The 26,257-nt window shown below is 43.1% G+C and overlaps 1 protein-coding gene across 1 annotated transcript in view; it reads right to left on the bottom strand.

Moving 5' to 3' along the window:
- The window catches only part of LOC124606480, a 358,898-nt gene that overhangs the window by 227,411 nt on the left and 105,230 nt on the right, over window positions 1-26,257 (bottom strand). The window contains exon 3 of the mRNA XM_047138463.1: window positions 8,290-8,426. Within this exon, the coding sequence (XP_046994419.1) occupies window positions 8,290-8,426 (137 nt within the window). The remainder of the gene's footprint in view (window positions 1-8,289; window positions 8,427-26,257) is intronic.

Here is a 26,257-nt window from a genome sequence, read left to right as displayed (position 1 = left end):
TGATCGCTTTAATTCATTTTCAAAACGGATGGATAAAAGCAGTAGGATCCTAATTCATAAGCTGAGTAACTGCTTACCCAGTGACAAATACTACCTCTGATCGTGATGCACAGTTAGTTAGCATAAATAAAATAGTGCCTTATAGTGGGGATTTTCTCAGTAGAAACCAGAATAATTAATGAATCCAGGACAAACGTTTTTAAGGACAGTTCACAAGAGATGAGCTGGGATGAAATTCATAATGAGCTAAATGCTAAGATAAAATATAATCTATTCCATGATAAATTCATATCATTGTTTAAAAATAGTTTTCCACAAAAGTTAATCAGAAAGGGCATCAGAGAGCCATGTAAAAGAACCATGGGTCACTAGAGTGATTAAAGTATCTTTTGAAAGGAAATATATCTGCTGGCAACGACAAGAGGAGATCCTGCAGTAATCGCCACTATAAAAACTACTCAAAATTACTAAGAAAGGGTACAAAAAAAGCAAGGGTTATTCACAATATGTCAGAAATCGGTCATCCGAACAACATACTTAAGGCTATATGGAATGTAGTGAAACGAGAGACAGGACAACAAGCCACAGAACTAGACATCACTATTGAACTGAACAGAAGGGCTATAAATGACGAGTCACAGGAAGAAAATATATTGAACAATCATTTCTTACTTATAGTATAAAGTACGAGGACAAATAGTTCAAGACCAAAATTACAGCAGTATGTTGAAAAAGCAACTTACATAAAAGTGAACCAAATGAATGTCTTTCAGCGCTCTGTCAAACTCTTCACGCAGTATCGTATCTCCCATTTCATCTTCATCTACATCCTCTTCCATTTGCATAATATTGTCCTCGAGTACATCGCCCTTGTATAGACCCTCTATATACTCCTTCCACCTCTCTGCTTTCCCTTCTTTTCTTTCCCTTCTTAGCTATTGCTTATCTGAAGCGTGGTCACTCGTGGACAGCACATTGCCACGTTTCACCAGGTGTGTTCACACAAGTTCGTGATATTTTAAAAGAAATACTGAAAGGTGTGTAAAAATGAGTGCTACCTACGTTAGATGGTGCCAGCATAAGTATAGCTATTATAGGAAAGAAATCCCACATCTCAACGAGTACTTTTTTCTGGGCGTACGTTTACACACGGTACAACAGTGCCTGGAAACACTTTTCACAGTTTCGCTTCGAGCTTGTTTTGTAGTAGTGTTCAATATTTTTTTATAGTATTCGCTTTTAATGTGCTGCAGTCTTTTTCTGAAATTACGTTTTCCAAATGCGAAAAACTGTTCCAAGTTGCAACAACGTAGCGCCCACATCTTGAAGATGTTGGCAGTACCCCCGTATGAGCGCTGTTCAGATGGGATGAGACCGTCAGGTGCGATTCTGGCTGAGGCGACACGACACGTTACACGACACGTCGCTGTGGAGTCCGGCTGTCCGCACAGCGCTCGGCGTTCCCATTGCAGCGCCGCGACAACACAAGACAAGACAAGACAGGACAAGACGCGGCAGGAGGGCGGCCACCAGTACGAGTAGCTCCCCGTGTGGGCCACGTAATTACTCGAGTCTGCAAAGAGGTGTTTGACTGTCCTTCAGCCTTAAAAACCATTTCGATATGTCAGTTACCTTTAGTACACAGAATTGTACTACCCAAAATGCACCCAACACAAATCGGCCAGCGACTACATTTTTTTACAGCAACCTTTTCAAAATTTTGCTTTGTGTTTTATTTAATTTCGAAGTATCACAATTAGTGTAGGCAACAGCGAAAAGAAAACCAGTTCATTATGAAAATGCAAAAATATCAATTTTCTTCCGAGTAGTTTCATCAAACCTGAATGAGAAAAATAGCATAGCCGAGAACACTGGTGAATCGCAGAACACTGATTTTAAATTTTTTACGCGAAAAGCAAAAGTTTTACTGAGAAACGAAGTACAGACACGGATGTATAATTGCTTCATCTACACAAAACAATTTTTTTTAGACACATGACACATGAACTGAAATTACCCTCTTGGTGTATCATGTGATACAGTTGCTTCAACTATATCTCTACGCACTCCACGGATGCGCACTGCTTCTGTATCATATCATGAGGTACATCGAATATTGTATCACATATCGTATCGCCTCAGTGACAACTATGCGTTGCCTTCATAAGAACGCCATTGTCCGAAACTTTCTATTGACCTGCTGGAAGCTTCTACAAACACGTTAGTCCGCCTACAGGAATGTATTATACAAGGTGCCACTGATTGTTCTAAGACTGGACTAGGATGGCTTCTATGACGGCTCCATGAAAACAACAGTACTCTTTTAAATTTTTATCGTCTGACATTTTCCCTGAATACATCCGGGCTACATGTTGGCAGCCCTGCAGCCAGGCGACTAGCGCGAGTTTTGGTGTTCTCTTAAAGATAAGTCATTTTAGATTATAAAACATATAGATTAGTACTGATTACGTGGTAAATAAGTGTATTAGTGTGCCGTTTAAGTGTACCATTAAAGGTTTCATTTTTCTTTGCGTAATATAGCAGAAAACGCGAAAAGACCGTACAGTCGTATTTTCTGTTTACGTTCTGCTGCAGCAAATCTATAGAATTTTGTTTAGTTGTTCCTTGCTCTCTCCAGAAATTTAACGTAGCGTACCTCTTCATTATGTAAGTAGCATTTCCGGAAAGTAGCGTAAAGTTTAAGTTGTTGTTTCAGAAACTTTGCACTTTTGTTTTTGTTTACACACAGTTGCGTTTAGGCCAAATTTGTGTAACCATATTTTCGTGTTTATCTGTAATTTAACTGACTTATTCTTAATAAACTATTACGTTTATCATGAGTGAAAAGTGCTTGACTTGCTGTAGAATTGTTAGGTCGGGGCTTTGGTGTGATGGGTGCTGTAGTTTTTTCCATGTGGGTGACTGTAGTGGCGTGGGAATAGGAGAAGTAAATGAGACTCATCAGTGGTTTTGTAGGATTTGTAGTAGAGATAGGAAGATACTAGAACAGGAGGGGAAAATTGCCGCCCTTCAGGCTGAGTTAGACAAGGCCAGGGGAGATCTTGACAGGTTAAGGAGGGAGAAGGGTAAAGAGAGGTGGGAAGTGGCAACAGGCAACAGGAGGAACAGGCCTACAACTTTGTCTGATTGCTTCGTGGTGAATGTGGAAAATAGATTTAACCTGTTGCTTCAGTTAGAAGCTGGTAAGCCTCAAGCAGTTGCAGGTGTAGGCAGGGCACAACAAACTTTCAGCAGCAAACTGAAAAGTAAGAATGTAGGGAAATCACTAAAGAGAAAGAAAGTGTTGTTGTTAGGTAGTTCCCATGGAAGAGGTGTTGGCCATCTTTTGCAGGATGAACTAGGATCAGAATACCAGGTCACCAATTTTTTTAAACCTAGTGCTGGTCTGGAGCAGGTGACAGAGGATTTAGGATCACTTTGCAAAGATTTCACTAAGGAAGACACCGTGGTTATAGTGGGTGGGGCAGGTAACAGTATTGACAGAGATCCTGGGTACAGTATAGAGTGTGACCTGGCGAAGATTGCATCAGCATCGAAGCATACTAGTGTTGTTTGTATCTGTTCTTGGGCGCCATGACCGACCTCATTTGAACTCTTCTGTCAAGAGAGTTAATTTGGAGCTGGAACGGCTGCTCCTGTCGGGTGCGGGGTCACACATTGGTGTGGTTCCTGTTGATTCTCTCAGTAGGTGGGATTATACTAGCCATGGCCTTCACCTCAACTGGAAGGGTAAGTTGGCTGGGGAAATAGCAGGAAAGTTAAAGGGGGGAGGCACTGTCATGAGTAGTAAAATACCAGTGGTTATAGGGTTCAGAAAAGACCCTTTTTTAGGGTAGGGAGGACAGAAAGAAAGCAAATTTTAAGAGAGGTTAGAACTGAGACAAACCTTCAGTTTGAGAAAGAAATCAAAAAACTTAATTCCAGCTTATTACATCAGCATAAACAGCCATTGGTTAAGAATTTTCAACTGTCAGCAGATTTTTTAACTCCACCCAATTTTAACTCAGTCAATGTGAAATGTCAGCTATCTTTATTGCATCAAAATATTCGAGGACTGAGAAATAAAGTTAATGAATTAACTATCTGCATAGATGAATTAGAGTCTTCAAACCCAGCTGACATAATCTGCCTCTCTGAACATCATGTGACCACTGGTATAGAACTTTTAAGTGTTACAGGGTTTAGGTTAGCATCTCACTTTTGTAGATCAGAAATGGAGAAAGGAGGAGTTGCCACATTCATCAGGAACTGTCATAAATTTAAGAACATAGATATTCATCAATTTTGCCTAGAACAGCATATGGAAGCATGTGCAACAGAATTAGAATTTCACAAAAAATCCTTCATAATATTAAGTGTATATCGAGCACCTGCAGGTAACTTTAATCTGTTTGTAAACCACCTTGAAGCTCTACTGGCCCATTTAACAACCAAAAACAAAGAAATAGTGGTTGCTGGTGATTTCAATGTAGATTTCCTTAAAGACTCTCCCAATAAGAACTTATTTGAGTTAGTAACACTATCATTCAACTTAATTCCCACTGTAAAGTACCCCACTAGGATAGCCACTTGCTCACAAACAGCCATTGATAATATCTTTATAGAAAAGTCCAATGAACAAAATTATATCACAAAACCAATAGTCAATGACCTCTCAGACCATGACATGCAGTTCCTTCTGTTAAATGTCAATACTGGACAGAATATAAAATCTGTTAAATCTGAGCTCAAGAGGGTGATCAGTAAGCCAAAATTGATTATTTTAGGACACTCCTCAGAGAATTCACTGGACTGATGTTTACAGTGCTCATGGCATGAATGAAAGATATAACATTTTTGCTAATAAAGTGCTTACCTTATTCGAACACTGCTTTCCCCCAAAACTTACCAAGGTTAGAGCAAAGTCTACAAAGAAGCCATGGATTACTCGAGGAATAGGGGTATCTTGTAAAACAAAAAGAAAACTGTATCTGTCGATCCGAAACATTTCCAATGTTGATGCTATAGCACTTTATAAGAAATACTGCAAAATATTAAAGACTGTAATACAGATGTCAAAGCAAATATATTACAAGGAAAAGATAGTCATATCAGATAACAAAATAAAGACAATATGGGATATAGTGAAGGAGGAGACTGGTAGAACCAGACATGAAGAGGATCAAATAGCATTAAGAGTAAATGATACATTGGTGACAGATGTGTATAGTGTTGCAGAACTTTTTAACAAACATTTTATAACTGTTACTGAAAAGATGGGGTTGTCAGGTTCAGTAGATGCTGTTATGGATTACCTTAGACCAGACTTTTCAAGTAACTTCCATAATATGAATTTGACCCTCACTACCCCAACAGAAATAATGTCCATCATAAAATCTTTAAAATCAAAAACATCTAGTGGGTATGATGAAATATCAACAAAGTTAATTAAAGAATGTGATTCTGAGCTAAGTAACATATTAAGCTATCTGTGTAACCAGTCGTTTATCAGTGGAATATTTCCTGAATGGCTGAAATATGCTGAAGTTAAGCGACTGTTTAAGAAGGGAGATGAAGAAATAGCATAAAATTTCTGTCCAATTTCACTGTTGCCAGTTCTCTCAAAAATTTTCGAAAAAGTAATGTACAGTCATCTTTATAACCATCTTATCTCAAATAACATACTGTCAAAGTCACAGTTTGGATTTATAAAAGGTTCTGATATTGAGAAGGCTATCTACACTTACAGTGAAAATGTGCTTAATTCATTAGACAAAAAATTGCAGGCAATTGGTATACTTTGTGATCTGTCAAAGGCATTTGACCGTGTAAATCACAATATCCTTTTAAGTAAACTAGAATATTATAGTGTAACAGGAAATGCTGCAAAATGGTTCAAATCTTATATCTCTGGCAGGAAACAAATGGTGTTATTAGGAAAGAAACATTTATCAAGCTAGCAGGCATCATCCAACTGGGAACTAATTACATGTGGGGTCCCACAAGGTTCCATTTTGGGGCCCTTACTTTTTCTTGTGTATATCAATGACCTTTCATCAGTAACATTATCAGATGCCAAGTTTGTTTTGTTTGCCAATGATACAAACATTGCAATAAATAGCAAATCAAGTGCAGTCTTAGAAAGATCAGGCAATAAAATATTTGTGGACATTAATCACTGGTTCCTTGCCAATTCTTTGTCACTAAACTTTGAAAAAACACACTACATGCAGTTCAGAACTTGTAAGAGGTGTGCCAAGAGTATATGTCTAACATATGATGACAAGAAGATAGAAGAAGTGGACAGTGTTAAATTCTTGGTATTAGAGCTTGATAATAAATTCAACTGGGAGGAGCACACCACAGAACTGCTGAAGCGTCTTAACAAATCTCTGTTTGCAATGCGAATTTTGTCAGACATAGGGGATATAAAAATGAAAAAGCTGGCATACTATGCTTACTTTCATTCCATAATGTCATATGGGATTATTTTTTGGGGTAATTCATCAAGCCAAGCTAAAGTTTTCCGGGCACAAAAACGTGCAGTAAGAGTTATATGTGGTGTGAACTCAAGAACCTCCTGCAGAAGCCTGTTTAGGGAACTAGGGATACTAACTACTGCTTCCCAATATATTTATTCCTTAATGAAATTTGTCATTAAAAATATATCACTTTTTCAAACCAACAGCTCAATTCATGGAATCAATACTAGAAATAAGAATAATCTTCACAAGGATTTTAAGTCACTTAGTCTTGTACAAAAAGGTGTGCATTATTCAGAAACACACATTTTCAATAACTTGCCAGCAGCCATAAAAAGCTTAACAACCAATGAAATTCAGTTTAAGAGAAGCCTAAAGGATTTATTGGTGGCCAACTCCTTCTACTCCATTGATGAATTTCTTAGTAAAACCAACTGATTTGTATATAAGTACAACATAACTTCTGCACAGTTTCAGTGCAGTAATGTGTTCATTGAAAATTTGTGTGTGTGTGTGTGTGTGTGTGTGTGTGGGTGTGTGTGTATGTGTGTATGTGTGTATGTGTGTGTGTGTGTGTGTGTGTGTGTGTGTGTGTGTGTGTGTGTGTGTGTGTAAGTATAATCTAACTTCTGCACCATTTCAGTGCAGTAATGTGTTCATTGTAAATAAGTATTACAGTAGTTGTATTACATGTTTATTACCTTATAAATAAATAAAAAACATTTTTATTTTAAATTCAGTGCATTAGTATTTGTAAAATGACTCTTAGTGTTCATTAAAAAATGACGATCGTTCCACTTGGGACCTGTGGAAAGGTACATTAGCTTATTTGTTTTAGTTGTAAATATTTGTCATGTATTGTTGTTTTTCTGACATGTTCCACATCCTGGAGGACCTCCTCACTATGGATCAATTGGAATGAAAGTAAATCTAATCTAATCTAATCTACTTCTGAGAGGGACATGTCTGCAGTGAAGACTGCATCATCCAATATCGATTAGTTTTAAGTGGCTGTCGAGCAGTCATGAATCAGAATAATTATCTAACGCTTCCTGTCTCCTATTGCACCCACGAAAGGATGAGTATCTGCTGCCATCAGGAGCGTGAGCAGATCGTCCCCGTATACATTCATACATACATCCTTGTTCCATAGATCATGAATATGACATTTTGTAATGACGTGGAACATGTCACTTTAACATAAGGTTTCTTTACACAAATTAATTAATTAACTTTTTACTACTTAATATCTAATAATTCATCTATTGAGTAGGAGTTGTCATTCAGAAATTCTTTTAATTTGCTTTTAAATGTTGGTTGGCTATCTGTCAGACTTTTAATACTATTTGCCAAGTGACCAACGATTTTTGCGGCAGCATAATTCACCCCTTTCTGTGCCAAAGTGAGATTTAATCCAGAATAGTGAATATCATCCATTCTTCTAGTGTTGCAGCTATGCACTTCGCTGTTATTTTTTAATTGGGATGGGTTATGGATGACAAATTTCATAAGTGAATATATGTATTGCGATGGTACTGTGAATATCCCGACATCCTTAAATAAATGTCTGCAAGGTGATCTTGGGTGAGCTCCAGCTATTATTCTGATCACACGCTTTTGTGCAATGAATAATTTCTCTCTTAATGAGGAATTTCCCCAAAATATGATGCCATATGAAAGCAGTGAATGAAAATAGGCAAAGTAGGCCTGTAACTCAGTTGTCCGTCAGTGAGAATCAAAGGTGTCCCGCAGCTATATGGTGTGGAGCAATGAAAGTGTGTTGTGGCTAGGACATGCGGTGACTGACCTGAGCTCGCTGCGTGGCCGTGTCGAAGGTGGCGAGGAAGCGAGCGGCGAACCGCGGATCCAGACTGCCGGCGCCCGCCACCAGCCGCTGCACCAGCCGCTCCACCAGCACCGTCACCCCGGAGGACAGCCTCTCCCCTGCACACACCAGCACACCACTGCCCACGTCTGTAACCACACAGACTGCCAGACACCACATCAGTCAGTCCACCTGCATCGCCAATCACCAATCACTCCTCCAACACCATCACCATAGAGGACAATCTCCACTGCACACACCAGCACACACTGCACACATCTCTCCTGACACTCATTACCAGCTGCCACACCAGCCAGTCCCCCTGCATCTCTTCCCACACTCATCATCGGCTGCTGAACCAACCAGTCACCTGCACCACCAGTACTGTGTTAGATCATGTGCTGCCCCACAAGCACCACCAGCTTGTACAAACCAGCTCAAGGCTCCTCACTTTTGCCTCCATATTGCAACTGGATAAGCCACCCCCCCTTCCCCCCTCCCCTCCCCGCCCACTAACAGACCTGTCACTTAGAATCCGGCTCTGGTGGTCATGGGTTTAGTCATGGAGAAGGTCGGGGACTTTCCCTCGTTCCAGTCCATCCAGGATTGCCGCAAGTCCACTCAGCCCACTGTCAGATGAGTACCAGGCATCCTCTCCAGGGCTGGGATGGAATGTAGGGTAACACGTGGCGGAGGTGAAGTGCCCGCTACCTTCTCCCTCCTAGTGCGAGGACGAAGAAGTGCTGCACTCTGCCTACAGTCCCGGTGAGGAGCTTACGCCACGGGCTTCAGTGCGTGCCAGGAGCGACCAAGGAAAATCTCCCAAATACCTTCATCACAGCGTGGGACTGAGACTATTTCAATAATAAAAAACAAACAGACATTAATATTGTGTTTGTGTGTGTGTGTGTGTGTGTGCGCGCGCGCGCGCGCGCGCGGGCGCGCCCGCGAGCGCGCGAAAACTTAGGACGCTAATGGGCAGAGATTACACGTGTATTTATTTGGTCACAATTAAGTAGTTGACACTACAGGGAAATTAAAGAGACCTTTGGAGAAAAGGTAATCAGCTATAGCAATATCAAGAGCTGAGATGGAAAACCCACTCCTAAGCAAAGAAGGGAAACCTGAAAGATGGAACGAGTGTACAGACGGTCAATACGAGGGAGATGATCTTGAACGCTATTTTATAGAAAGGGAAGTGGACATAGAGGAAGATAATATGGGAAATACAGTACTGCATGAAGAATTTGACGCACCTGTGGAAGATTTAAGTCGAAACAACGCCCCGGTAGTAGACGATATTACGTCAGAATTACTGATATCCTTGGGAAAGCCACCCATGACAAAGCTCTTCCATCTGGTGAGCAAAACGTATGAGACAGGCGCAATAGCGTTAGACTTCAAGAAGAATATAATAGTTCCAATTTCAAAGAAAGCAGGTGCTGAGATGTGTGAAAACCGCCGAGTTATCAGTTTAACAAGTCAAATACTAACACTATTTCCTTACAGAAGATTCTGGAAAATGTAGGGACAGATGAGGCCATACTGACATTACGTCTTATCTTGGAAGATAGGTTAAGGAAAGGAAAACCTGCATTTATAGCATTTATAGACTAAGAGAAAGCTTTTGACAATGTTGACTGGAATACTCTGAAATTCTGAAGGTAGCAGGAGCAAAATGTTATTTACAAGTTGAACAGAAACAAGACGGCAGTTATAAGAATAGATGGGCGTGAAAGGGAAACAGTGGTTGAGAAGGGAGTGAGACAGGGTTTTAGAATACCCCAATGTTACTCAATCCCTTCACCGAGCAATCAGTAAAGGAAACCAAAGAAAAATTTGGAACAGGAATTAAAATCAAAAGAGAAGAAGTAAAAACTTTCAGGTCTGCTGATGACATTGTAATTCTGTCAAAGACAGCAAAGGACTTAGAAGAGCATTTCAACGGAATGGACAGTGCCTTGAAAGGAGGATGCAAGACGAACATCAACAAAAGCAAAACGAGGTAATGGAATGTAGTACAATTAAATCAGGTGTTGTTGAGGGGATTAGATTAGGACATGATACACTGAAAGTAGTAGATGAGTTTTGCTGTTTGTGAAGCCATGTATCTGATGATGGCCGAAGTAGAAGTGGTATAATATGCAGACTTGAAATGGCAAGAAAAGCGTTTCTGAAGAAAAGAAATTTGCTAACATCAAGTATAGATTTAAGTGTCAGGAGGTCTTTTCTGGAAGTATTTGTATGGATTGTTGCCACATATGGAAGTGAAACATGGGCGATAAACGCTTTAGACAAGAAAAGAATATGAACTTTCGAAATGGGGTGCTACAGAAGAATGCTAAAGATTAGATGGGTAGATCACGTAACTGATTAGGACGTACTGAATAGATTTGGCGAGAAAAGAAATTTATGACACAACCTGACTAGTAGAAGGGATCAGTTGGTAGGACACATTCTGAGACATCAAGGGACCACCAGTGTAGTACTGGAGGGAGGCGTGGGGGTAAAAATTGTAGAGGGAGACCAAGAGATAAATTCAGTAAGCAGATTCAGAAGGATGTAGGTTGCAGTAGTTACTTGGAGATGAGGCTTGCACAGGATAGAACACCATATGTAAATGTTAAAGCGAGCTTTGTAAGGAGATTTTCTATGGATCGGTAAAATGGAAACAAAGGCAATTTTTTTCCTTAAAAATTGTTAGTAATTTTATACCCCCTTTCGTTTAATAGATTGTTGTTTGTAAACACTACACTAACAGGAGTGTCGTTAGTCTCCAGCCTCCCACCTTGCAACATGGTCACAACCATATAGCCACGTAGCATGGGTTGTTACAATCCTGCCTGCTTGCGACTCTTCCTCTGGAGATCACACGAAAACAATACATCAACAGATTGTTTCCAGCCGAACCAGTGGTAGGAGCCACAGTACCCCGTGGTCCCAGGCTCTCCACTGGAGGTGTAAGCATTGAAGTTCCGCCATAAACTGCAATGCCATCACGCCACTAACTCGCTTCTGCGAGTCATGTGCCTCCACAGTATCCTTCCCTCATGTGGGTAGTTAGGTCGCCGTCCCACCACTATGCAGCCAGTCTTTACACTCAGGCATACACCGATCACACCTAGTGGCTCCTCTATTGGAATTCCTTCCCTGAGTAGTCTTCGAACTCTGGGCTTAATCCAGCTGCACAACTGATCACTCGGAGTTCTCATTGCTGAATAAACAAGGAGTCTCTCACCACAGTGTCCACAGACTATGCTCATTTTAGAGCACCTAATGACCACCACTGGTCACAGCCTCCATGGACTACATGGATCCTCAAGCACCCGATGCTCAGCACTGCCTACGCTCCTCACAGACCAAGTCCATCCCCGAGAGCTGACACTCACCACTACCTTTGGCCTCCATGAATTACGTCTGTCCTTAAGCACCTGACACTCTACTGCCACCTACAGCCGCTACTGACTGCATCCATCATCAAGCACTTGACACGCAGTGCAGCCTGTGGCCTCCATGAACTACATCCATCATTGAGCACCAAGTGCTCAGTGCCGCCTGCCTCCATGGACTACGTCCACCGTCAAGCACCCAATTCTTACCTTCACCAACAGTCTCCATGGAGTACATCCATCCTCGAGCTCCCAGTGCCCACTGCCCTGTACGGTCTCCATGCAGTAGATCCATTCTTGAACACCGAATGCTCACCACTACCTAAGGCCTCCACAGACTTCGTCCATCCTCGAGCACCTGACACTCACCATCGCTGACTGCCTCATAAACTTCAGCCTTTGTCGTTCATTGAGCACCCTGCAGTCATCTAGTTCTCATTCCTGTACTGTCAACCTGAACCAAGTAGTGCAAGTCACGTCCCAAGAAATAGTGTTATTGTATTATGTTCATTGGACTTAATATAGTATTCTTCCCTGTTACTTGGGCACTTCAATTGCAGTGTGTTCTACCCTCTTAGACACGATCACTGAATTTACTGTGGAACCAAAGTTTGACAAAAGAACCAGATGTAACTGTTCTAGTCACAATTACAGTGAGTAAATTTTTGTAGGCGATGTTCAACGTTCGCAGTCATGTCGTCCTCTGTTGCGTATAATATTGTGGTATGTTACCAATCATTATTTTGGGACTGTCTAATCACAACTGAACAAAACACATCTTTGTGCCATCATCCCCCAAAATCAGAAGCTTGCGGCAATAAGACACATACTATAAAGAATAAAAAGGATTCCACTCAACAAAAGAAACTACGAAAAATAAATGAGTGCAATCAAACAAAAAGCTAGAAACAATGGGTATGGCTCACCTGTAATACATAGACGCAACAAGAAAGTCAAACACAAATATGAAATAAACACAATGCATCCAATAAATACAGAATGCAGGAACAATCACAAGCCTCAGACCCACAAATACACTCAACAATGTTGCACAATAGCAATGCCACACAGAAAATAAGCCCATGATACACTAGACTTCCATAAATAAGTTAACACACAAATTGGGAAACATACTAAACAAACAGGGCCTCCAAACAACATATGAAACTGTGCAACGCCTCCAAACAAACATAATCCAACCAACAGTCAAGACAGACAATTTCCAAGGATCAAATACACACAAAACTTTAATATCAAAGATTTGGTGTAGTACACATGGGCATCACATGTATAAATTGTAAAACAAGATACAAAGAACACATTAGCTCTTGAAAGTATGAAAGAAAACATTCCACATGAACAATATATGAAAATAATCGGAATAAACAACCACTACAGAAACCTTACACCAATGCAGATAAACTACAACGTCCAGCAGGCCATTGCTGTAACACAAACATGTGATAAACAGCCAACACACATCAATACATGCTATCTACCAAACTTAATAAAAGAAACTATAAGATGAAACTAAAAAAAATATATTTGTCCACGCAACCATATTAAAACAAATACATATTCACACACATACACACGATATCACAAAGACACATTCAGTTGTTGTTTTCAAATAGCGGTAAGCAGATGAAGAACTGATGCAACAAAGAAAGCATATCACATGTAGATCAGCATCCACGAAATCTGTGAGTAGAACTTTACATTATTACTACATCATAGAAATGTAAAGAGTGCCAGAAGTGTTTATAACCTTATACACAACGTCCTAAATGAACAGCACTCGAAACTTGAAAACAGCTTCCGTCGGTGGTTCTCTCGCCATCAGTGGGTTTTGGGGAAGGAGAGGAAGTTTTCGGTCATTGTAGGTGGGAGGGAGTGAAGTGCACCTTGAGGTGTTGCGCCACTTCTTGCAGGGAAATGACATACCTTTTATGCATTTATTTCATTAAGAACTGAGCAGGAATAATAGTTTACTGTAATGTGTGTGACGCAACTTTTGGTACTTCGATTCAAACTAGCTTACTACTGTAGATAGAATGTATGTACCAAAATCCTGAAGTGATAGATGCTAGAGGATAGACTCAAAGTATCCCACGAAAGGCAACTTAAGAACTTTCAAGAGCCAGTGCCAAGTAAGAAAGCTGGAGATCAGCTCTAGCCGTTCATCTCTGTCTGTGACCGCGAAGACAAGATAAGAGGCATTTCAGTAGTCATTCTACCCGCGCTCCATATGTGACTGGAACGGGATGTAGCCCTAACATGTGGCTCAGTGACAGGTGCCCTCTGCCATGAACTTCACAGTGGTTTGCAGAGTAGCTATAAAAAGAAATATCCGTAATTATTTTACAGTGATGATCCAAAAAATTATGTCAACCTGTTCAACGGCGTGTGTCTGGGCCTCAATACAGCAGCGATTTTGAGTGGTCCGAATGAACAGGTCTTTAGCTGGTTTCTGGACGGCAGCTATGTGGTGGCAGCCCATACCTGCGCACGGGCCACCCTGTTTCTGTAAAATATGAGCCGAGGGTTTGTGGTCGCCCAGTTGGCGCCCGGTACAGTTCCAGATGCCTTAGGGCCTGAATCTGGTGCCCAAAATACCAACGTAAGTACACTACAGAGCCCCTAAAACTAGTGTAACGCTGTACTGGACTTCTGACACGGACGGTTACGCTGCTGGGAAATGCCATGCAGTAGGGGGAGACATTCAACACGAGGGGACGCGGGTGGCGCAGGTGCACAGTTGTAGTGGTGCCTTCGTCACTACAGCCGCCGCCAGCGGCCTCAGTCTGTGACAGAGAGCGTGTATTGCGGAGCCGTTCCACAGCCAGAGACCGTCGACTTGGTATAATAAGGAACGTGATCCATCCGACCGGGTGACACGTTTCCATTGGTCTACGGCCCAATCACGATGATTCCGTTATTGCCTACTGCAGTCGCAGTTGAAGACGTTGGGTCAACGTGGGGACAGGTAGTGGTCGTCTTCTGAGCAGCCGATGTTCAGCAATGTCCGCTGAACGGTGCGCTCCGAAACACTTGCGCCTCCACCAGCACTGTCGCCAAATCAGCCACACATGGCATTGCGGAAGCTATTTTGTACCATGTTTTATATTCCCACATTCCCACAGAGACGTAATACAGCTAAAATAATTCTCTGTAAGCTACTCCGTGAGATTTAGAAGAGTTATTGCCATTAAATGTTCAGTACAATCGCTGGATTTCGAGACACACCTTCATGTAAGAGATGTAAAAAATAATTTCGTCGATATTTTGTTTGATAAAACGAACATGAGTACTTACGTTGTTTGATGGCAGCTACAGAAACACCGTATTGGGAAACCTCCTCTTTTGAATCCAAAGATTTCGAGGCTGCAGTGAGACTGAACACCTATGTGTATTTGACGGACACCGAGGAAAGTTATCTTTAATTAACCAGACGCAGCGAGCATTTGTAATTCCACAAGAGCTGCTCTTCTGACAAAAGTGTTACCTTTTCTTTAAAGGAAACGGTGTAAGGGGCTGTAACGCACCGCTAACAGTTCCCTCTTCTGCTCTACTCTCAAACAAAGCGACGAAACATTCCTCTGTACTCATGTTCAACCCGTAATCTCCTTTTTGTTACCTTTGCTCAAGATAAACGTTTGGGGCGCTAAAATCGTTCTGTAGTCTGTTACAAATGCTTGTTCTCTAAAACCCTGCAACAGCGCTTAGTGAGCAGACCGTGTTCTTCCATCTAGTGAGTTCCACCTAAACTCACGTAGCATTCATGTAACATTCTCGTACTGACCGAAGTGAGCAGTAACAAATCTACCAGAACGCCTCTGAAATGTCTCGATGGTCCCTTTAATCCGATCTCTTGAGTATTAGAAACACTCGAATAGAATGGATCGCACAAGCGTTATGTTCGCATTTTCCTGTCTACGTGATCCACCGTTTCCCAGAACTTTACCACTAAACAGCAGTCGGAAATTTGCCTTTACTTGCAGCTGACATCATCCCTTGCTCCATTTTATGTCGATTCCCTAAAGTACTTCATCGACATGACAGAGTCAAGCATCATACTGTATTCGAACATTACGGATATATTACAGGAATGTTTCTCATACCCAGCCGTAATAACTTTGAATTTTCCTCATTCAAAGCAAGCAACAGTTCATTGCGCCAAGCAAAAATTACGAGCCGGCATATATATATATACAAGGAAAAAAATGCAACATCAAGAAGAAGTTATGCGACACAAACGAAAGCTGTAGACGTGTTTCTACACATGAAAGATCATGTCTATTCAAATTTCGCGCCAGTCGCGTAAGAGTGGGGTTAGTAGCGCCAATGTAAGGTTGCAAGTCACATTTACTTGAAATGCACGCTGTGAAGGTAGTGAGCGTTAGTTACCTTTGAGATTGGACGTGGTGAGGTGATGTTAGTCAAGAATGCCTTTCAGGCGACAAGGACGTCATTATCATCACCTCACTGAGTTTGAACGAGGACGTCTAATAGAGTTACGAGAAGTTGGATGTTCCTTCTGCGATACGGCAGAAACACTTGACAGGAATGTAGCCACTGTACATGATTGCTGGCAGTGGTGGTCACGAGGATGTACAGTCGCAAAAAGACCGGGCTCCGGACGGCCACGTGACACTCCCGAGAGGAAAGAACATCATGTTCGGCCTATGGCACCGTACCATATCTCCAGCAGCAGTCTGAGTAGCGGTTGGCACCACAGTGACAAAACGAACTGTTACAAATCGGCTACATCAAAGACACCTAGAAGCCAAACGTCTTGTATCGGGCACTCTGCTGGCCCAAACGACCACCATTCGTGGTGTCAAGTGAGAGCTCAATGGAGGGCATGTTGGAGGTCTGTTGTGTTTTCTGATGAAAGCTGGTTCTGCCTCAGTGCCAATGGTGGCCGTGTGTTGGTGAGGAGGAGAACAGCTGAGGACCTCCACCTGACCTGCCTGCGTGCTACACACACTGGACCTACACCTTGAGTTATGGTCTGGGGTGCGATTTCGTTTGACAGCAGGAGCACTATCGTGATTATTCTATGCAGCCTGATTGCAAAATTGTACGTCAATCTTGTGATTAGACCTGTTGTTCATGGTTCAAATGGCTCTGAGCACTATGGGACTTAACATCTATGGTCATCAGTCCCCTAGAACTTAGAACTACTTAAACTTAACTAACCTAAGGACATTACACAACACCCAGCCATCACGAGGCAGAGAAAATTCCTGACCCCGCCGGGAATCGAACCCGGGAACCCGAGCGTGGGAAGCGAGAACGCTACCGCACGACCACGAGATGCGGGCGCTTCCATTCATGAACAGCATTCCAGGAGCGTTTTCCAACAGGATAACGCTCACCTACATACAGCTGTTGTAACCTAACGTGCTCTACAGAGTTTCGATGTGTTGTCTTGGCCTGCTCGATGACTAGATCTGTCTCCAATCGAGCACATGTGGGACATCATCGGTCCACAACTCCAGCGTCATCCACAAACAACGTTACTCGTCCCTATAGTAACCGACCAAGTGCAACAGGAATGGAACTCCATCCCACAAACTGTCGTCCGCCACCTGTACAACACAATGTATGCACGTTTGTACGCTTGCGTTCAACATTCTGACGGTTACACCGGTTATTAGTGTACCAGAATTTCACATTTGCAATAGCTTATCTCGTGCTTATATTAACCTATGATCTTGAATGTTAATCACTTAAATATGGTACCTAGGCAAATGTGTTCCCGTAATTACGTTACTCTACATTAATTTTTTTTTGGTTTTGCGATTTTTTTCCGTCAATGTACACACAGGCTGTATCGGGTATCAGTGCAGTTACTTGTATTGGTATACTGAACAACATTACATCAGTATTTATGTCATTTGTTGATTAATAATTACAGCTGTTACAAGTCATATGTGTTTAACTTGGGTAGTACCTGGAAATGCGTATACCAAGAGCAAAATTCTAGACCTCGTGCCACTTCCGATTTAATCATCATTGACGTTAGCCAAATACGTCATTTCGTGCACAGTTACCAGATGCTCATCGTGCTTTTATCGGAAATGATAAATAGAAACTAGGTGCACAAAAGCAACGTTTTTTTCGGTTAGAGAAAACGGAACGAAGAACACGTTTGGCGACTCTGTCTCTGGCAGGCTGCTTGAATTTGCGCACGCAACGACATGACTGTATATTTTCAATACTAATCAAATCAGGAAAGGCGCAGCGTATAGAATTTTTCTTTCTTGTGAATTACTTATCAGCATATGCTTGTTAGTCGACAGCGCTATGCGCTGCTTCCTGGACTCGGATAGGCGCTCCACTCCCGGATCTAAACCGCCCGGCGGATTACCGACGTCGGCCAGTTCGTTTGGCCAGCCTGGATGTGGTTTTAGGCGGTTTTCCACATCCCGCTAGGTGAATACCGGGTTGGTTCCCCCGCCTCAGTTACACGACTCACAGGCATCGGCACACGTTCGCACTATTCCATGGCTTGCACGAGACGCAAACAGCTGGGGTGCACTAATTCCATTCCGGGGGATACGGGGTGGCAGCAGGGAGGGCATCCAGTCACCCACAAAAATTAACCTTGCCAAATCCGTTCAAAACATGTCGACCCTGCGAAACCGCGGGACAAGGCACTAGCGAAAGAAGAAATACGAAGACTTAACAGCACACCCTAACCTGCAGCACGCTTACAAGCTTTCGAGACTGTTTCAACATTATGTCGTTATCATTACCAGGACGGTAGCGCACGTAAAAGGCGTAAACAACGTAAGATCTGAAGTGATCACTGTGAAGAAACGGAGATTCCGTGTACATGTGTGAGACAGCTTCATCAGCACCTGAGAGAGTTCGAAAGCAGCCTCACAGTGGGCCCCCATTTGGCCGCTCGGTAGAATCCTGAGTTGTCTGTACTTGTGGGGATTTCAGACGTAGAAGTGGCCAGGTGTTCTTCTCCGGGGTAACACTCATTGTCACGGTTCCAGTCAACCACATCTGACCACCGTAAGGGATAATAGCCATAGCCAGAGAAGGGACACCCTGCGTGCAACAGTGTCGTGCCCTCCTGGGTGCCTCATATTCTTGTTAGGCAGTATATGGGATGAAGGAAGAACACCACACTTGGAGAGCGGCATGGTGTCCCTCATCCACATCCAAGAGAAATGTTTATCTAGCAAAATCAGATCGAGTGTGTTTTGAAAACACGTGTGTGAAAACGAGGAGCTGGCTACACTGTCACATCGTGTATTGCTTCGGAGTGCACAGTGGAATGTGTATCACCTCACACTACATTACCAATTGTCACAGCTCTCTGAATAGATTGCTGGGACATCAAACTCACATCCACCACGGAGCTATGGTTCGAATCCCCATCAAATTCCTTTCTTATTTTTTAGATATCCGTTCCCCAGCTCTCGTTGTTTGTAAGCAGGATATCATTTTGTCACATGACCACAGCCTATCACATGATGATGGGATCCATTAAACTGCATGCACGTTTCTGCTAACCGTGCAGTGCACAACGATAACTGGTCACGTCAAGTTCATGTAAGGCAGCTTCCAGATGGAGTACGCAGTTGGTGAATGCATTTGGTGCTGGATGCATCCGATAACCAAGCTGCTGCTGCTGCTGTTGCTGCCGTTCATGTGTATGCTGCACGGTACCGTCAAAGGCGCCATCCCCATAAAAATGTTATCGTCGGATGGACCGAGGCCACAAGTAATGGACAGAGGTCGTCCAAGGGCTAGACGTACTCCACAAACAGAGCACCGTTCGCCAGTCACCTCGGCAAAGTACCCCTATATCTTCTAAGTTAATTGCAGATATCTCAAAGACTGGTTGTTGAAGTGTTGCACGATGAACAACTGCATCTGTACCATTACACGTTAACTGAACACCAGCAGCAAGAAGACCACAGTCGACTGCAGACTCGTTTCCGTAAACCTCCATGGTCCATACCTCGGCCACAGCTTCGGCTGGACCTATTGCTTGGCCCCAAAGGCTCAGTTCCACCTGAGGTCCTCCACCGCAATTTTCTTTCTCTTCTTGTCGAGTTTGTGGACTCAGAAATAATCTTCACAGAAGGATCACTGGTCGACCGTCTTGTTGGCTTTGCTAACGCTCACGTTGGCCGTAAGGAACAATGCTCCTTGCTGGATGGCTGCAGCGTATTCATTGCAGAGCTGGTTGCCATCTATCGCGCTCTTGAACATATCCGCTCTTGCTCTGGTGAGTCCATTGTCATCTGTAGTGAGTCCTTACGCAGCCTACAAGCTCTCGGCCAGTGCTTCCCTAGGCATCCTTTGGTACTGTATACTAGGAGTCTGTTTATGGCCCCTGCACTAGTGGCCGCTCAGTGACCTTTATTTGGACCCCAGGCCATGTCGGGATACCGGGCAACACACATGTTGACCGCCTGGCAAAACAGGCCACCAGTAAACCATCTCTGGAGACTGGCCTCCCGGAGACCGACTTGCGAGCAGTCTTCCGCCGCAAAGTTTTTGCGATTTTGGACACTTAATGGCGCACGCTGAGCACACCACATAAACTCCGTGCCATCAAGGAGACGACGAATGTGTGGCGGCCCTCCATGCGAGCCACTCGCAGGGAATCAGTTGTCCTTTGTCGGCTCCGCATTGGCCATACGTGGCTAACACATGGCTACCTTCTCCGTCGTGAGGACCCACCTCGGTGTCGCTGTGGCTCCCTTCTGACTGTCGTGCACATCTTGCTTGACTGCCTACTTTTAGCTGCTCTACGGCGGACTTTTAATCTTCCCACCACCCTACCTTCGTTGTTGGGTGACGATGCCTCAACGGCAGATTTAGCCTTACGTTTTATTCATGAGGGAGGTTTTCGTAATACCATCCAAGGGCGGGCGTTTGGCCTTTTTTCTGGGGCCTCCACACTCCCTCTCTTTTAACTCTGTCACCCTTTGTTTGCATTCGTTCGTCTTTGTATTTTTATTTGTGTTCGTCTTTTCCCTACATGTTTTAATCTCGCCGTACGTTTTGTGGTGAACATTTTAAAGTGTTGCATAGTGGCTGGCTCATCCTCTTTTATTCTTGTGGTCAGCCAGCCCAGACCATCTGCGCTATAGTTTTAATGCCTTTTTATACTTTTCCTTATGGTGTATGTTTTCCCCATTTTTTCTTCATGCCATTCCCCCTTTTACTTTCCCAACGGTACTTTGGGAGTTGTTTTACCCTGATCCTTGTTTGCGTCAGGAGCAAGGGACTGATGACCTTGTAGTTTTGTCCCTTTATCCCTCAAACCAACCAACCAACCACAGTCGACGAGTACAGTTTTATAGATGATTTTTGTACCAAGTGGAAGATAACGGACATATTGCAAATAACGGGGTATGGGCTGAAGACTCTAGGTTCAACCTCCACAGCACCCATTATCGGTCAGAATGCAATCCACATTTCACCTGTGAACGTGGCTTTCAGGCACGCCTTGGCATAAACCTGGGGGCTGGGACGGTGGGAAGAGTGCTTTTGGGCCCTTGCCTAATGCCAGATAGGTTGAATGTGTCCTGGTCTCGTACGTTTCTTTGCAATACTTTGCGTGACGCATTAGGAAACGTTCCAGTAAATGTTTGGCGACAGCTATGGTCTCAGCGTGATGATGCACCGCCACACTTAGGAACAAATGTGTGTAACTGTTTAAGTGAAGCGATTCCAGGGAACTTGATTGGTCATGAAGGTGCAATGTTCTGGCCTCCACGTTCCCTGGACCTTAATCCAACAGATTTTTGATTGTGGGGACGCTTACAGGAACGAGTTTATAGTACTCGTGGATGTACACGACCTAATGACTCGCGTGCATGCCACTTCGGCAACAGAGGATGCAGGTGTGTCGCGTACGGTTCAGCAAAATATGAACCAGCGAATGACGAGGTGTTTGTGAATGCAAGGTGGTCGCTTTAAACATTTTCTCTAAAGTGAACGTTGCTCGTGCGTGTACGTACCGGCTGTGTCAAGATAATCCTGGACGTCAGACTACAGAATTGAATTATTGTGCGTTGCATAACGTTCAGTCTAGTGTAGCCTGTATCTTATGTTTCTTGTACTTCTTACTGTGTCCAGTGTTATTCTATTTTGGCATTATCTGTGTCATGGACGAAACAAGTGTGTATAAGAAGTCCGTGTTATGGCTTAATGTTTGAATAAAGATAACAGTAACAGAAAGAATACGTAAGATACCACATTATGGAGGTGTAAACTGAAAAGAAATTTGCGCATTAACCGAAAAAAAAAGTTTGCCGCGAATGCGACTCTAGCAATTGCCCCGTCTCACTGAGCCAACGGGACAGCTCCGGTGCAGCGCAGAGACCGTGCTACCTGTTCCTGGCCACACTGCCTGCGGTTACAGCGTCACCAGACCCTCCTTTCTAAATCGCATTTCTGTTTTACCTAATGGCAGGACTAGGTTTTACTAGATACACTTTTGTATTGAACTGGAATGAAGAATCGCTTTTTTTCTTGACCCTGTATGTATAGCTGCATCATCGTAGTTCCGGTTTCACCAAGATGAATTGTGAAAAGTCCACACTAAAAGACAAAGTCTGTTGTCATAGCTGTATTGATTACACTGGTAGTTTCTGCTAATAGTATCGTAGTCCTAGAATAGAAAAAGACGACGGCGTTTCACTCTTCAAACTCGGACTAGAAGTTTAAGAGTAAGAACGATATTTAGAAATGGGTATTTAACAGATTTTAACATGATACGTATGGCTGTCTTACGCAGAAGTTCGTGTTGTTACACGGAACTGTCACATCAAGTTGATGGGGCGCTTCAGCCTGACGCAGCTAAGAGAGTCTGCTTACATAAGCGCAATAGTTGAGACAAGTTTGATTTAAAAGCTTTGTTACTTACACTTGACTACACGTGGCTGGACCGACACAGCAGCTGGAAGGGAAATGACAAGGCAAATCACCAGTTAACTATGGTAACAGTTCTGCCAGATCCTTGAAAGAAAGATGCACGTCAAAAAATTTAATGAAGTTGTAAAAAAGAGTAATTGTGGTACAGAGATTGTTAAAGAATAACTGTGAGTTACGAGTTTAATGTCAAGAAACAAGCTTCAATCGAAAAGTTCATCAGCAGCAATAGATTCCATCGATATCACTGAACACGCTGCAACAATGTGATGTTTAAATCCTCCTGAGTCGTCGCGGTTTGTTCGTAGACTTCACCTTTAAGTTTACTCCAGACAAGAGAGTCCATTGATGTCAAATCAGGTGAAGGTACAGGCCAGCTTGTAACGCCCTCACATCCTATACAGCGTCCAGAACATAGGTGGGGAGGTGAGCGAAGACTTTCCTAGCACCAGGCGAGTACAAAACCTGCCTTCCTTACGCAGTAGCAGAACCGAGAGACGGAATTCCAAGCACCCTCTTCAGCAGCGCTGGTCAATCTTCAGGTGAAGTGGCACATGTACGGATGGGAGCCGTTTGCACGACGAACGACGGCGGGATTACGAATTCCGGAGGCAGCCGCCACTGCTCTCGGGCCAGCACGTGTATTACGAGCAGCAGCTGCCACTACACCTGCTTCATTCGCTCAGCTCGATCCAGGCTTGCTGCTTAGCCTGTACGTAGCTCTTTCCAGTGCACTTCCAGCACTGATGTCCTGCACATCCGCTGAATTGTCGCTCTTGTTGGACACCGTCTGTCGGGATGTCTTCGAGTGTCCAAGCCAGTTGCTTGCTTTCTTCACGTTCTTTGTGCGTTCTCCGTAAACACATAGCCTACCTAGTTTCTCTTTGTTTGTGAAAGATATTTATTATTTTTTCAAACTAGTCAGTAATCGACACTCGTCAAAAACGCTACATTTCCTTTGTGCCCCTTTCAGTCAACTATTGTGCAATGCTCTGTTGTTGTTGTTGTGGTCTTCAGTCCTGAGACTGGTTTGATGCAGCTCTCCATGCTACTCTATCCTGTGCAAGCTTCTTCATCTCCCAGTACCCACTGCAGCCTACATCCTTCTGAATCTGCTTAGCGTATTGATCTCTTGGTCTCCCTCTACGATTTTTACCCTCCACGCTGCCCTCCAATGCTAAATTTGTGATCCCTTGATGCCTCAGAACATGTCCTACCAACCGATCCCTTCTTCTAGTCAAGTTGTGCCACAAACTTCTCTTCTCCCCAATCCTATTCAATACCTCCTCATTAGTTACGTGATCTACCCACCTTATCTTCAGCATTCTTCTGTGGCACCACATTTCGAAAGCTTCTATTCTCTTCTTGTCCAAACTGGTTATCGTCCATGTTTCACTTCCATACATGGCTACACTCCATACAAATACTTTCAGAAACGACTTCCTGACACTTACCGCTCTGTTACCGCCTTAATCCGAAGCGATGTATTTCCTCATTGGGGGTGAAACACGAACCATTGCGTAAGACGGTAAACGCTTTCATATTCAAAACACATGTATCTGAAATTATAAATAATGTAATTACTCCAAAGCTAGTAATGGGAGTCTGAAGAGTTAAACGCCGCTGAATTTGTCTCTTGTGGAACTGCTATAGCAGCGGCAGAAATTACGACGTTTCATTCGAATGAGCGATGATGATGCCGGTGTCGCTGAAATTAATGTAACTATGAAAAAAGACTACACGCCGTTGAATGAGGAATTTTCTCACAGTTCATCTGGGTGGAAACAGAATTACTATACGTTAAACGGTTACGGAAATACTCGAGCTGAAGACCGTAGCTCAGTTACTCTACACACATACACACACACACACAGACACATACATACACACACACACACACAAACACACACACACACACACACACACACATACACACGCACATACACACACACACACAAGGCACAAGGGAAACAACTAAATATCTCGAAAACGACGCGTCATACGGAATTTATATAGTATTTATTTAGCGTATGGCTCATACAGACATATCATAAAATATCATACGGAAAAATTATTGTAGGCGAAAAGTAAATATCAGTGAAGGGGACATCTGCCTGAGTTACAGCCGTCCTCATCCTGACCCCCTTTCCTGCGTGGGCAGCGTCAACTTTGTACTATCAAATGGGAACCCCTAATTTTTATTGCACATTCGGACTCTACGCAAAAAAATACGTACTGTTTACTCAAACCATTGTTTTCCATTCGTGGTAGATGGCACCCTAATCGACAAAAATCAAGTGTGCCTTTTTTTTTTTTTTGCACTTAAGAACGGACGCAATTGATTCCGCACTGTGGCCGACCTGTTCTAGGCGCTTCAGCTTGGAACCACGCGACCGCTACGGTCGCAGGTTCAAATCTTGCCTCGGGCATGGATGTGTGTGATGTACTTAGGTTGGTTAGGTTTAAGTAGTTCTAGGTTCTAGGGGACTGATGACCTCAGATGTTAAGTCCCATAGTGCTCAGAGCCATTTGAACCATTTTCATTCTGCATTTCAATTATTATGTAAGTGTAAACGCTCATGTTCTAACGGATCGAAATTGATTTTGGTGTTGCAAATTTGATTGTACAGTGCAATGTGGTTGGCCTTTTCACTGTCTACTCACGTTTAGCGTGATCCATGAAGAACGACGTGGCTGTAACAGTTTCCTGTTCCTATCGGGATGCTCGTTGCCGGTTCCCTTGCCTCTCACCATAACTGTAATTCACAACGCTTTTAAGCTGTGTACAGTCTTTCAACAAACGAATTAATAAATGTATCGAAATGGAACGTCATCAGTTTGAACATTTGTTGCGAATTATAGTTATGGTGAGAGACAAGGGGACTAAGCGAAATCAAGTACCCTAATCTTGAGAGGCAAGGGGACTCACCGATCCCAAGCGTCCCGGTGGGAACAGAAAAACATTACATCCACTTTGTTGTTCATGGATCACGATAAACGTAGTTTATGACCAGGCATTGAAAAGGCTAACCATATAGTACGTACAAGTAAGTTTGCAACACTAAAGAAAGAAGTCACTGTTCAAGCCAAGTCAAAATATTCATCAACGCTGCTTTATTTATTTTTTCTGTTAATTTCCTCATGTGAAGGTGACCTCTCTGTCTACCTCATCTCACTGTGGAGCGTGTTCATTCGTCTGTTAGCTGACGAACCAATGTCGACTGTTTACTTTTCTCTCTCAGATAGTATTCCCATGTGCGTACAATGTTTCATCCAAACTGCTCCGAGTCTGTCATGGTTTTTGCCATTAATCCCCTACTATAGTCACCCCCAACCGTAGGGTTTCATTTCATTGTAACTGGGACTGCCATCAGTCAGCCAGGTAACCACGTAAGAGTATGGACGTGACAGTATTGTAGTTAGTGTTCGATACTTTTTACCCACATCCCACTTATCAGGGTGCTTGCGTTAGTTTACTTCAACAGCACATTTTTCCAGATGGAAAGTCACTGCATAGTTCAAACTGCTCCAGACATTCCAGAACACCATTGTTGCAAAACAAACACACACACACGCACACACACACACACACACACACACACACACACACACACACACACGCACACGCACCGCAGAGAGAGAGAGAG

The sequence above is a fragment of the Schistocerca americana genome, chromosome 3, assembly GCF_021461395.2.
Source record: "Schistocerca americana isolate TAMUIC-IGC-003095 chromosome 3, iqSchAmer2.1, whole genome shotgun sequence".
Classification (NCBI taxonomy): Eukaryota; Metazoa; Arthropoda; class Insecta; order Orthoptera; family Acrididae; genus Schistocerca; species Schistocerca americana.
The sequence above is the reverse complement of the archived record's forward strand: the minus strand, read 5'-3'. Positions and strand labels throughout refer to the sequence as shown.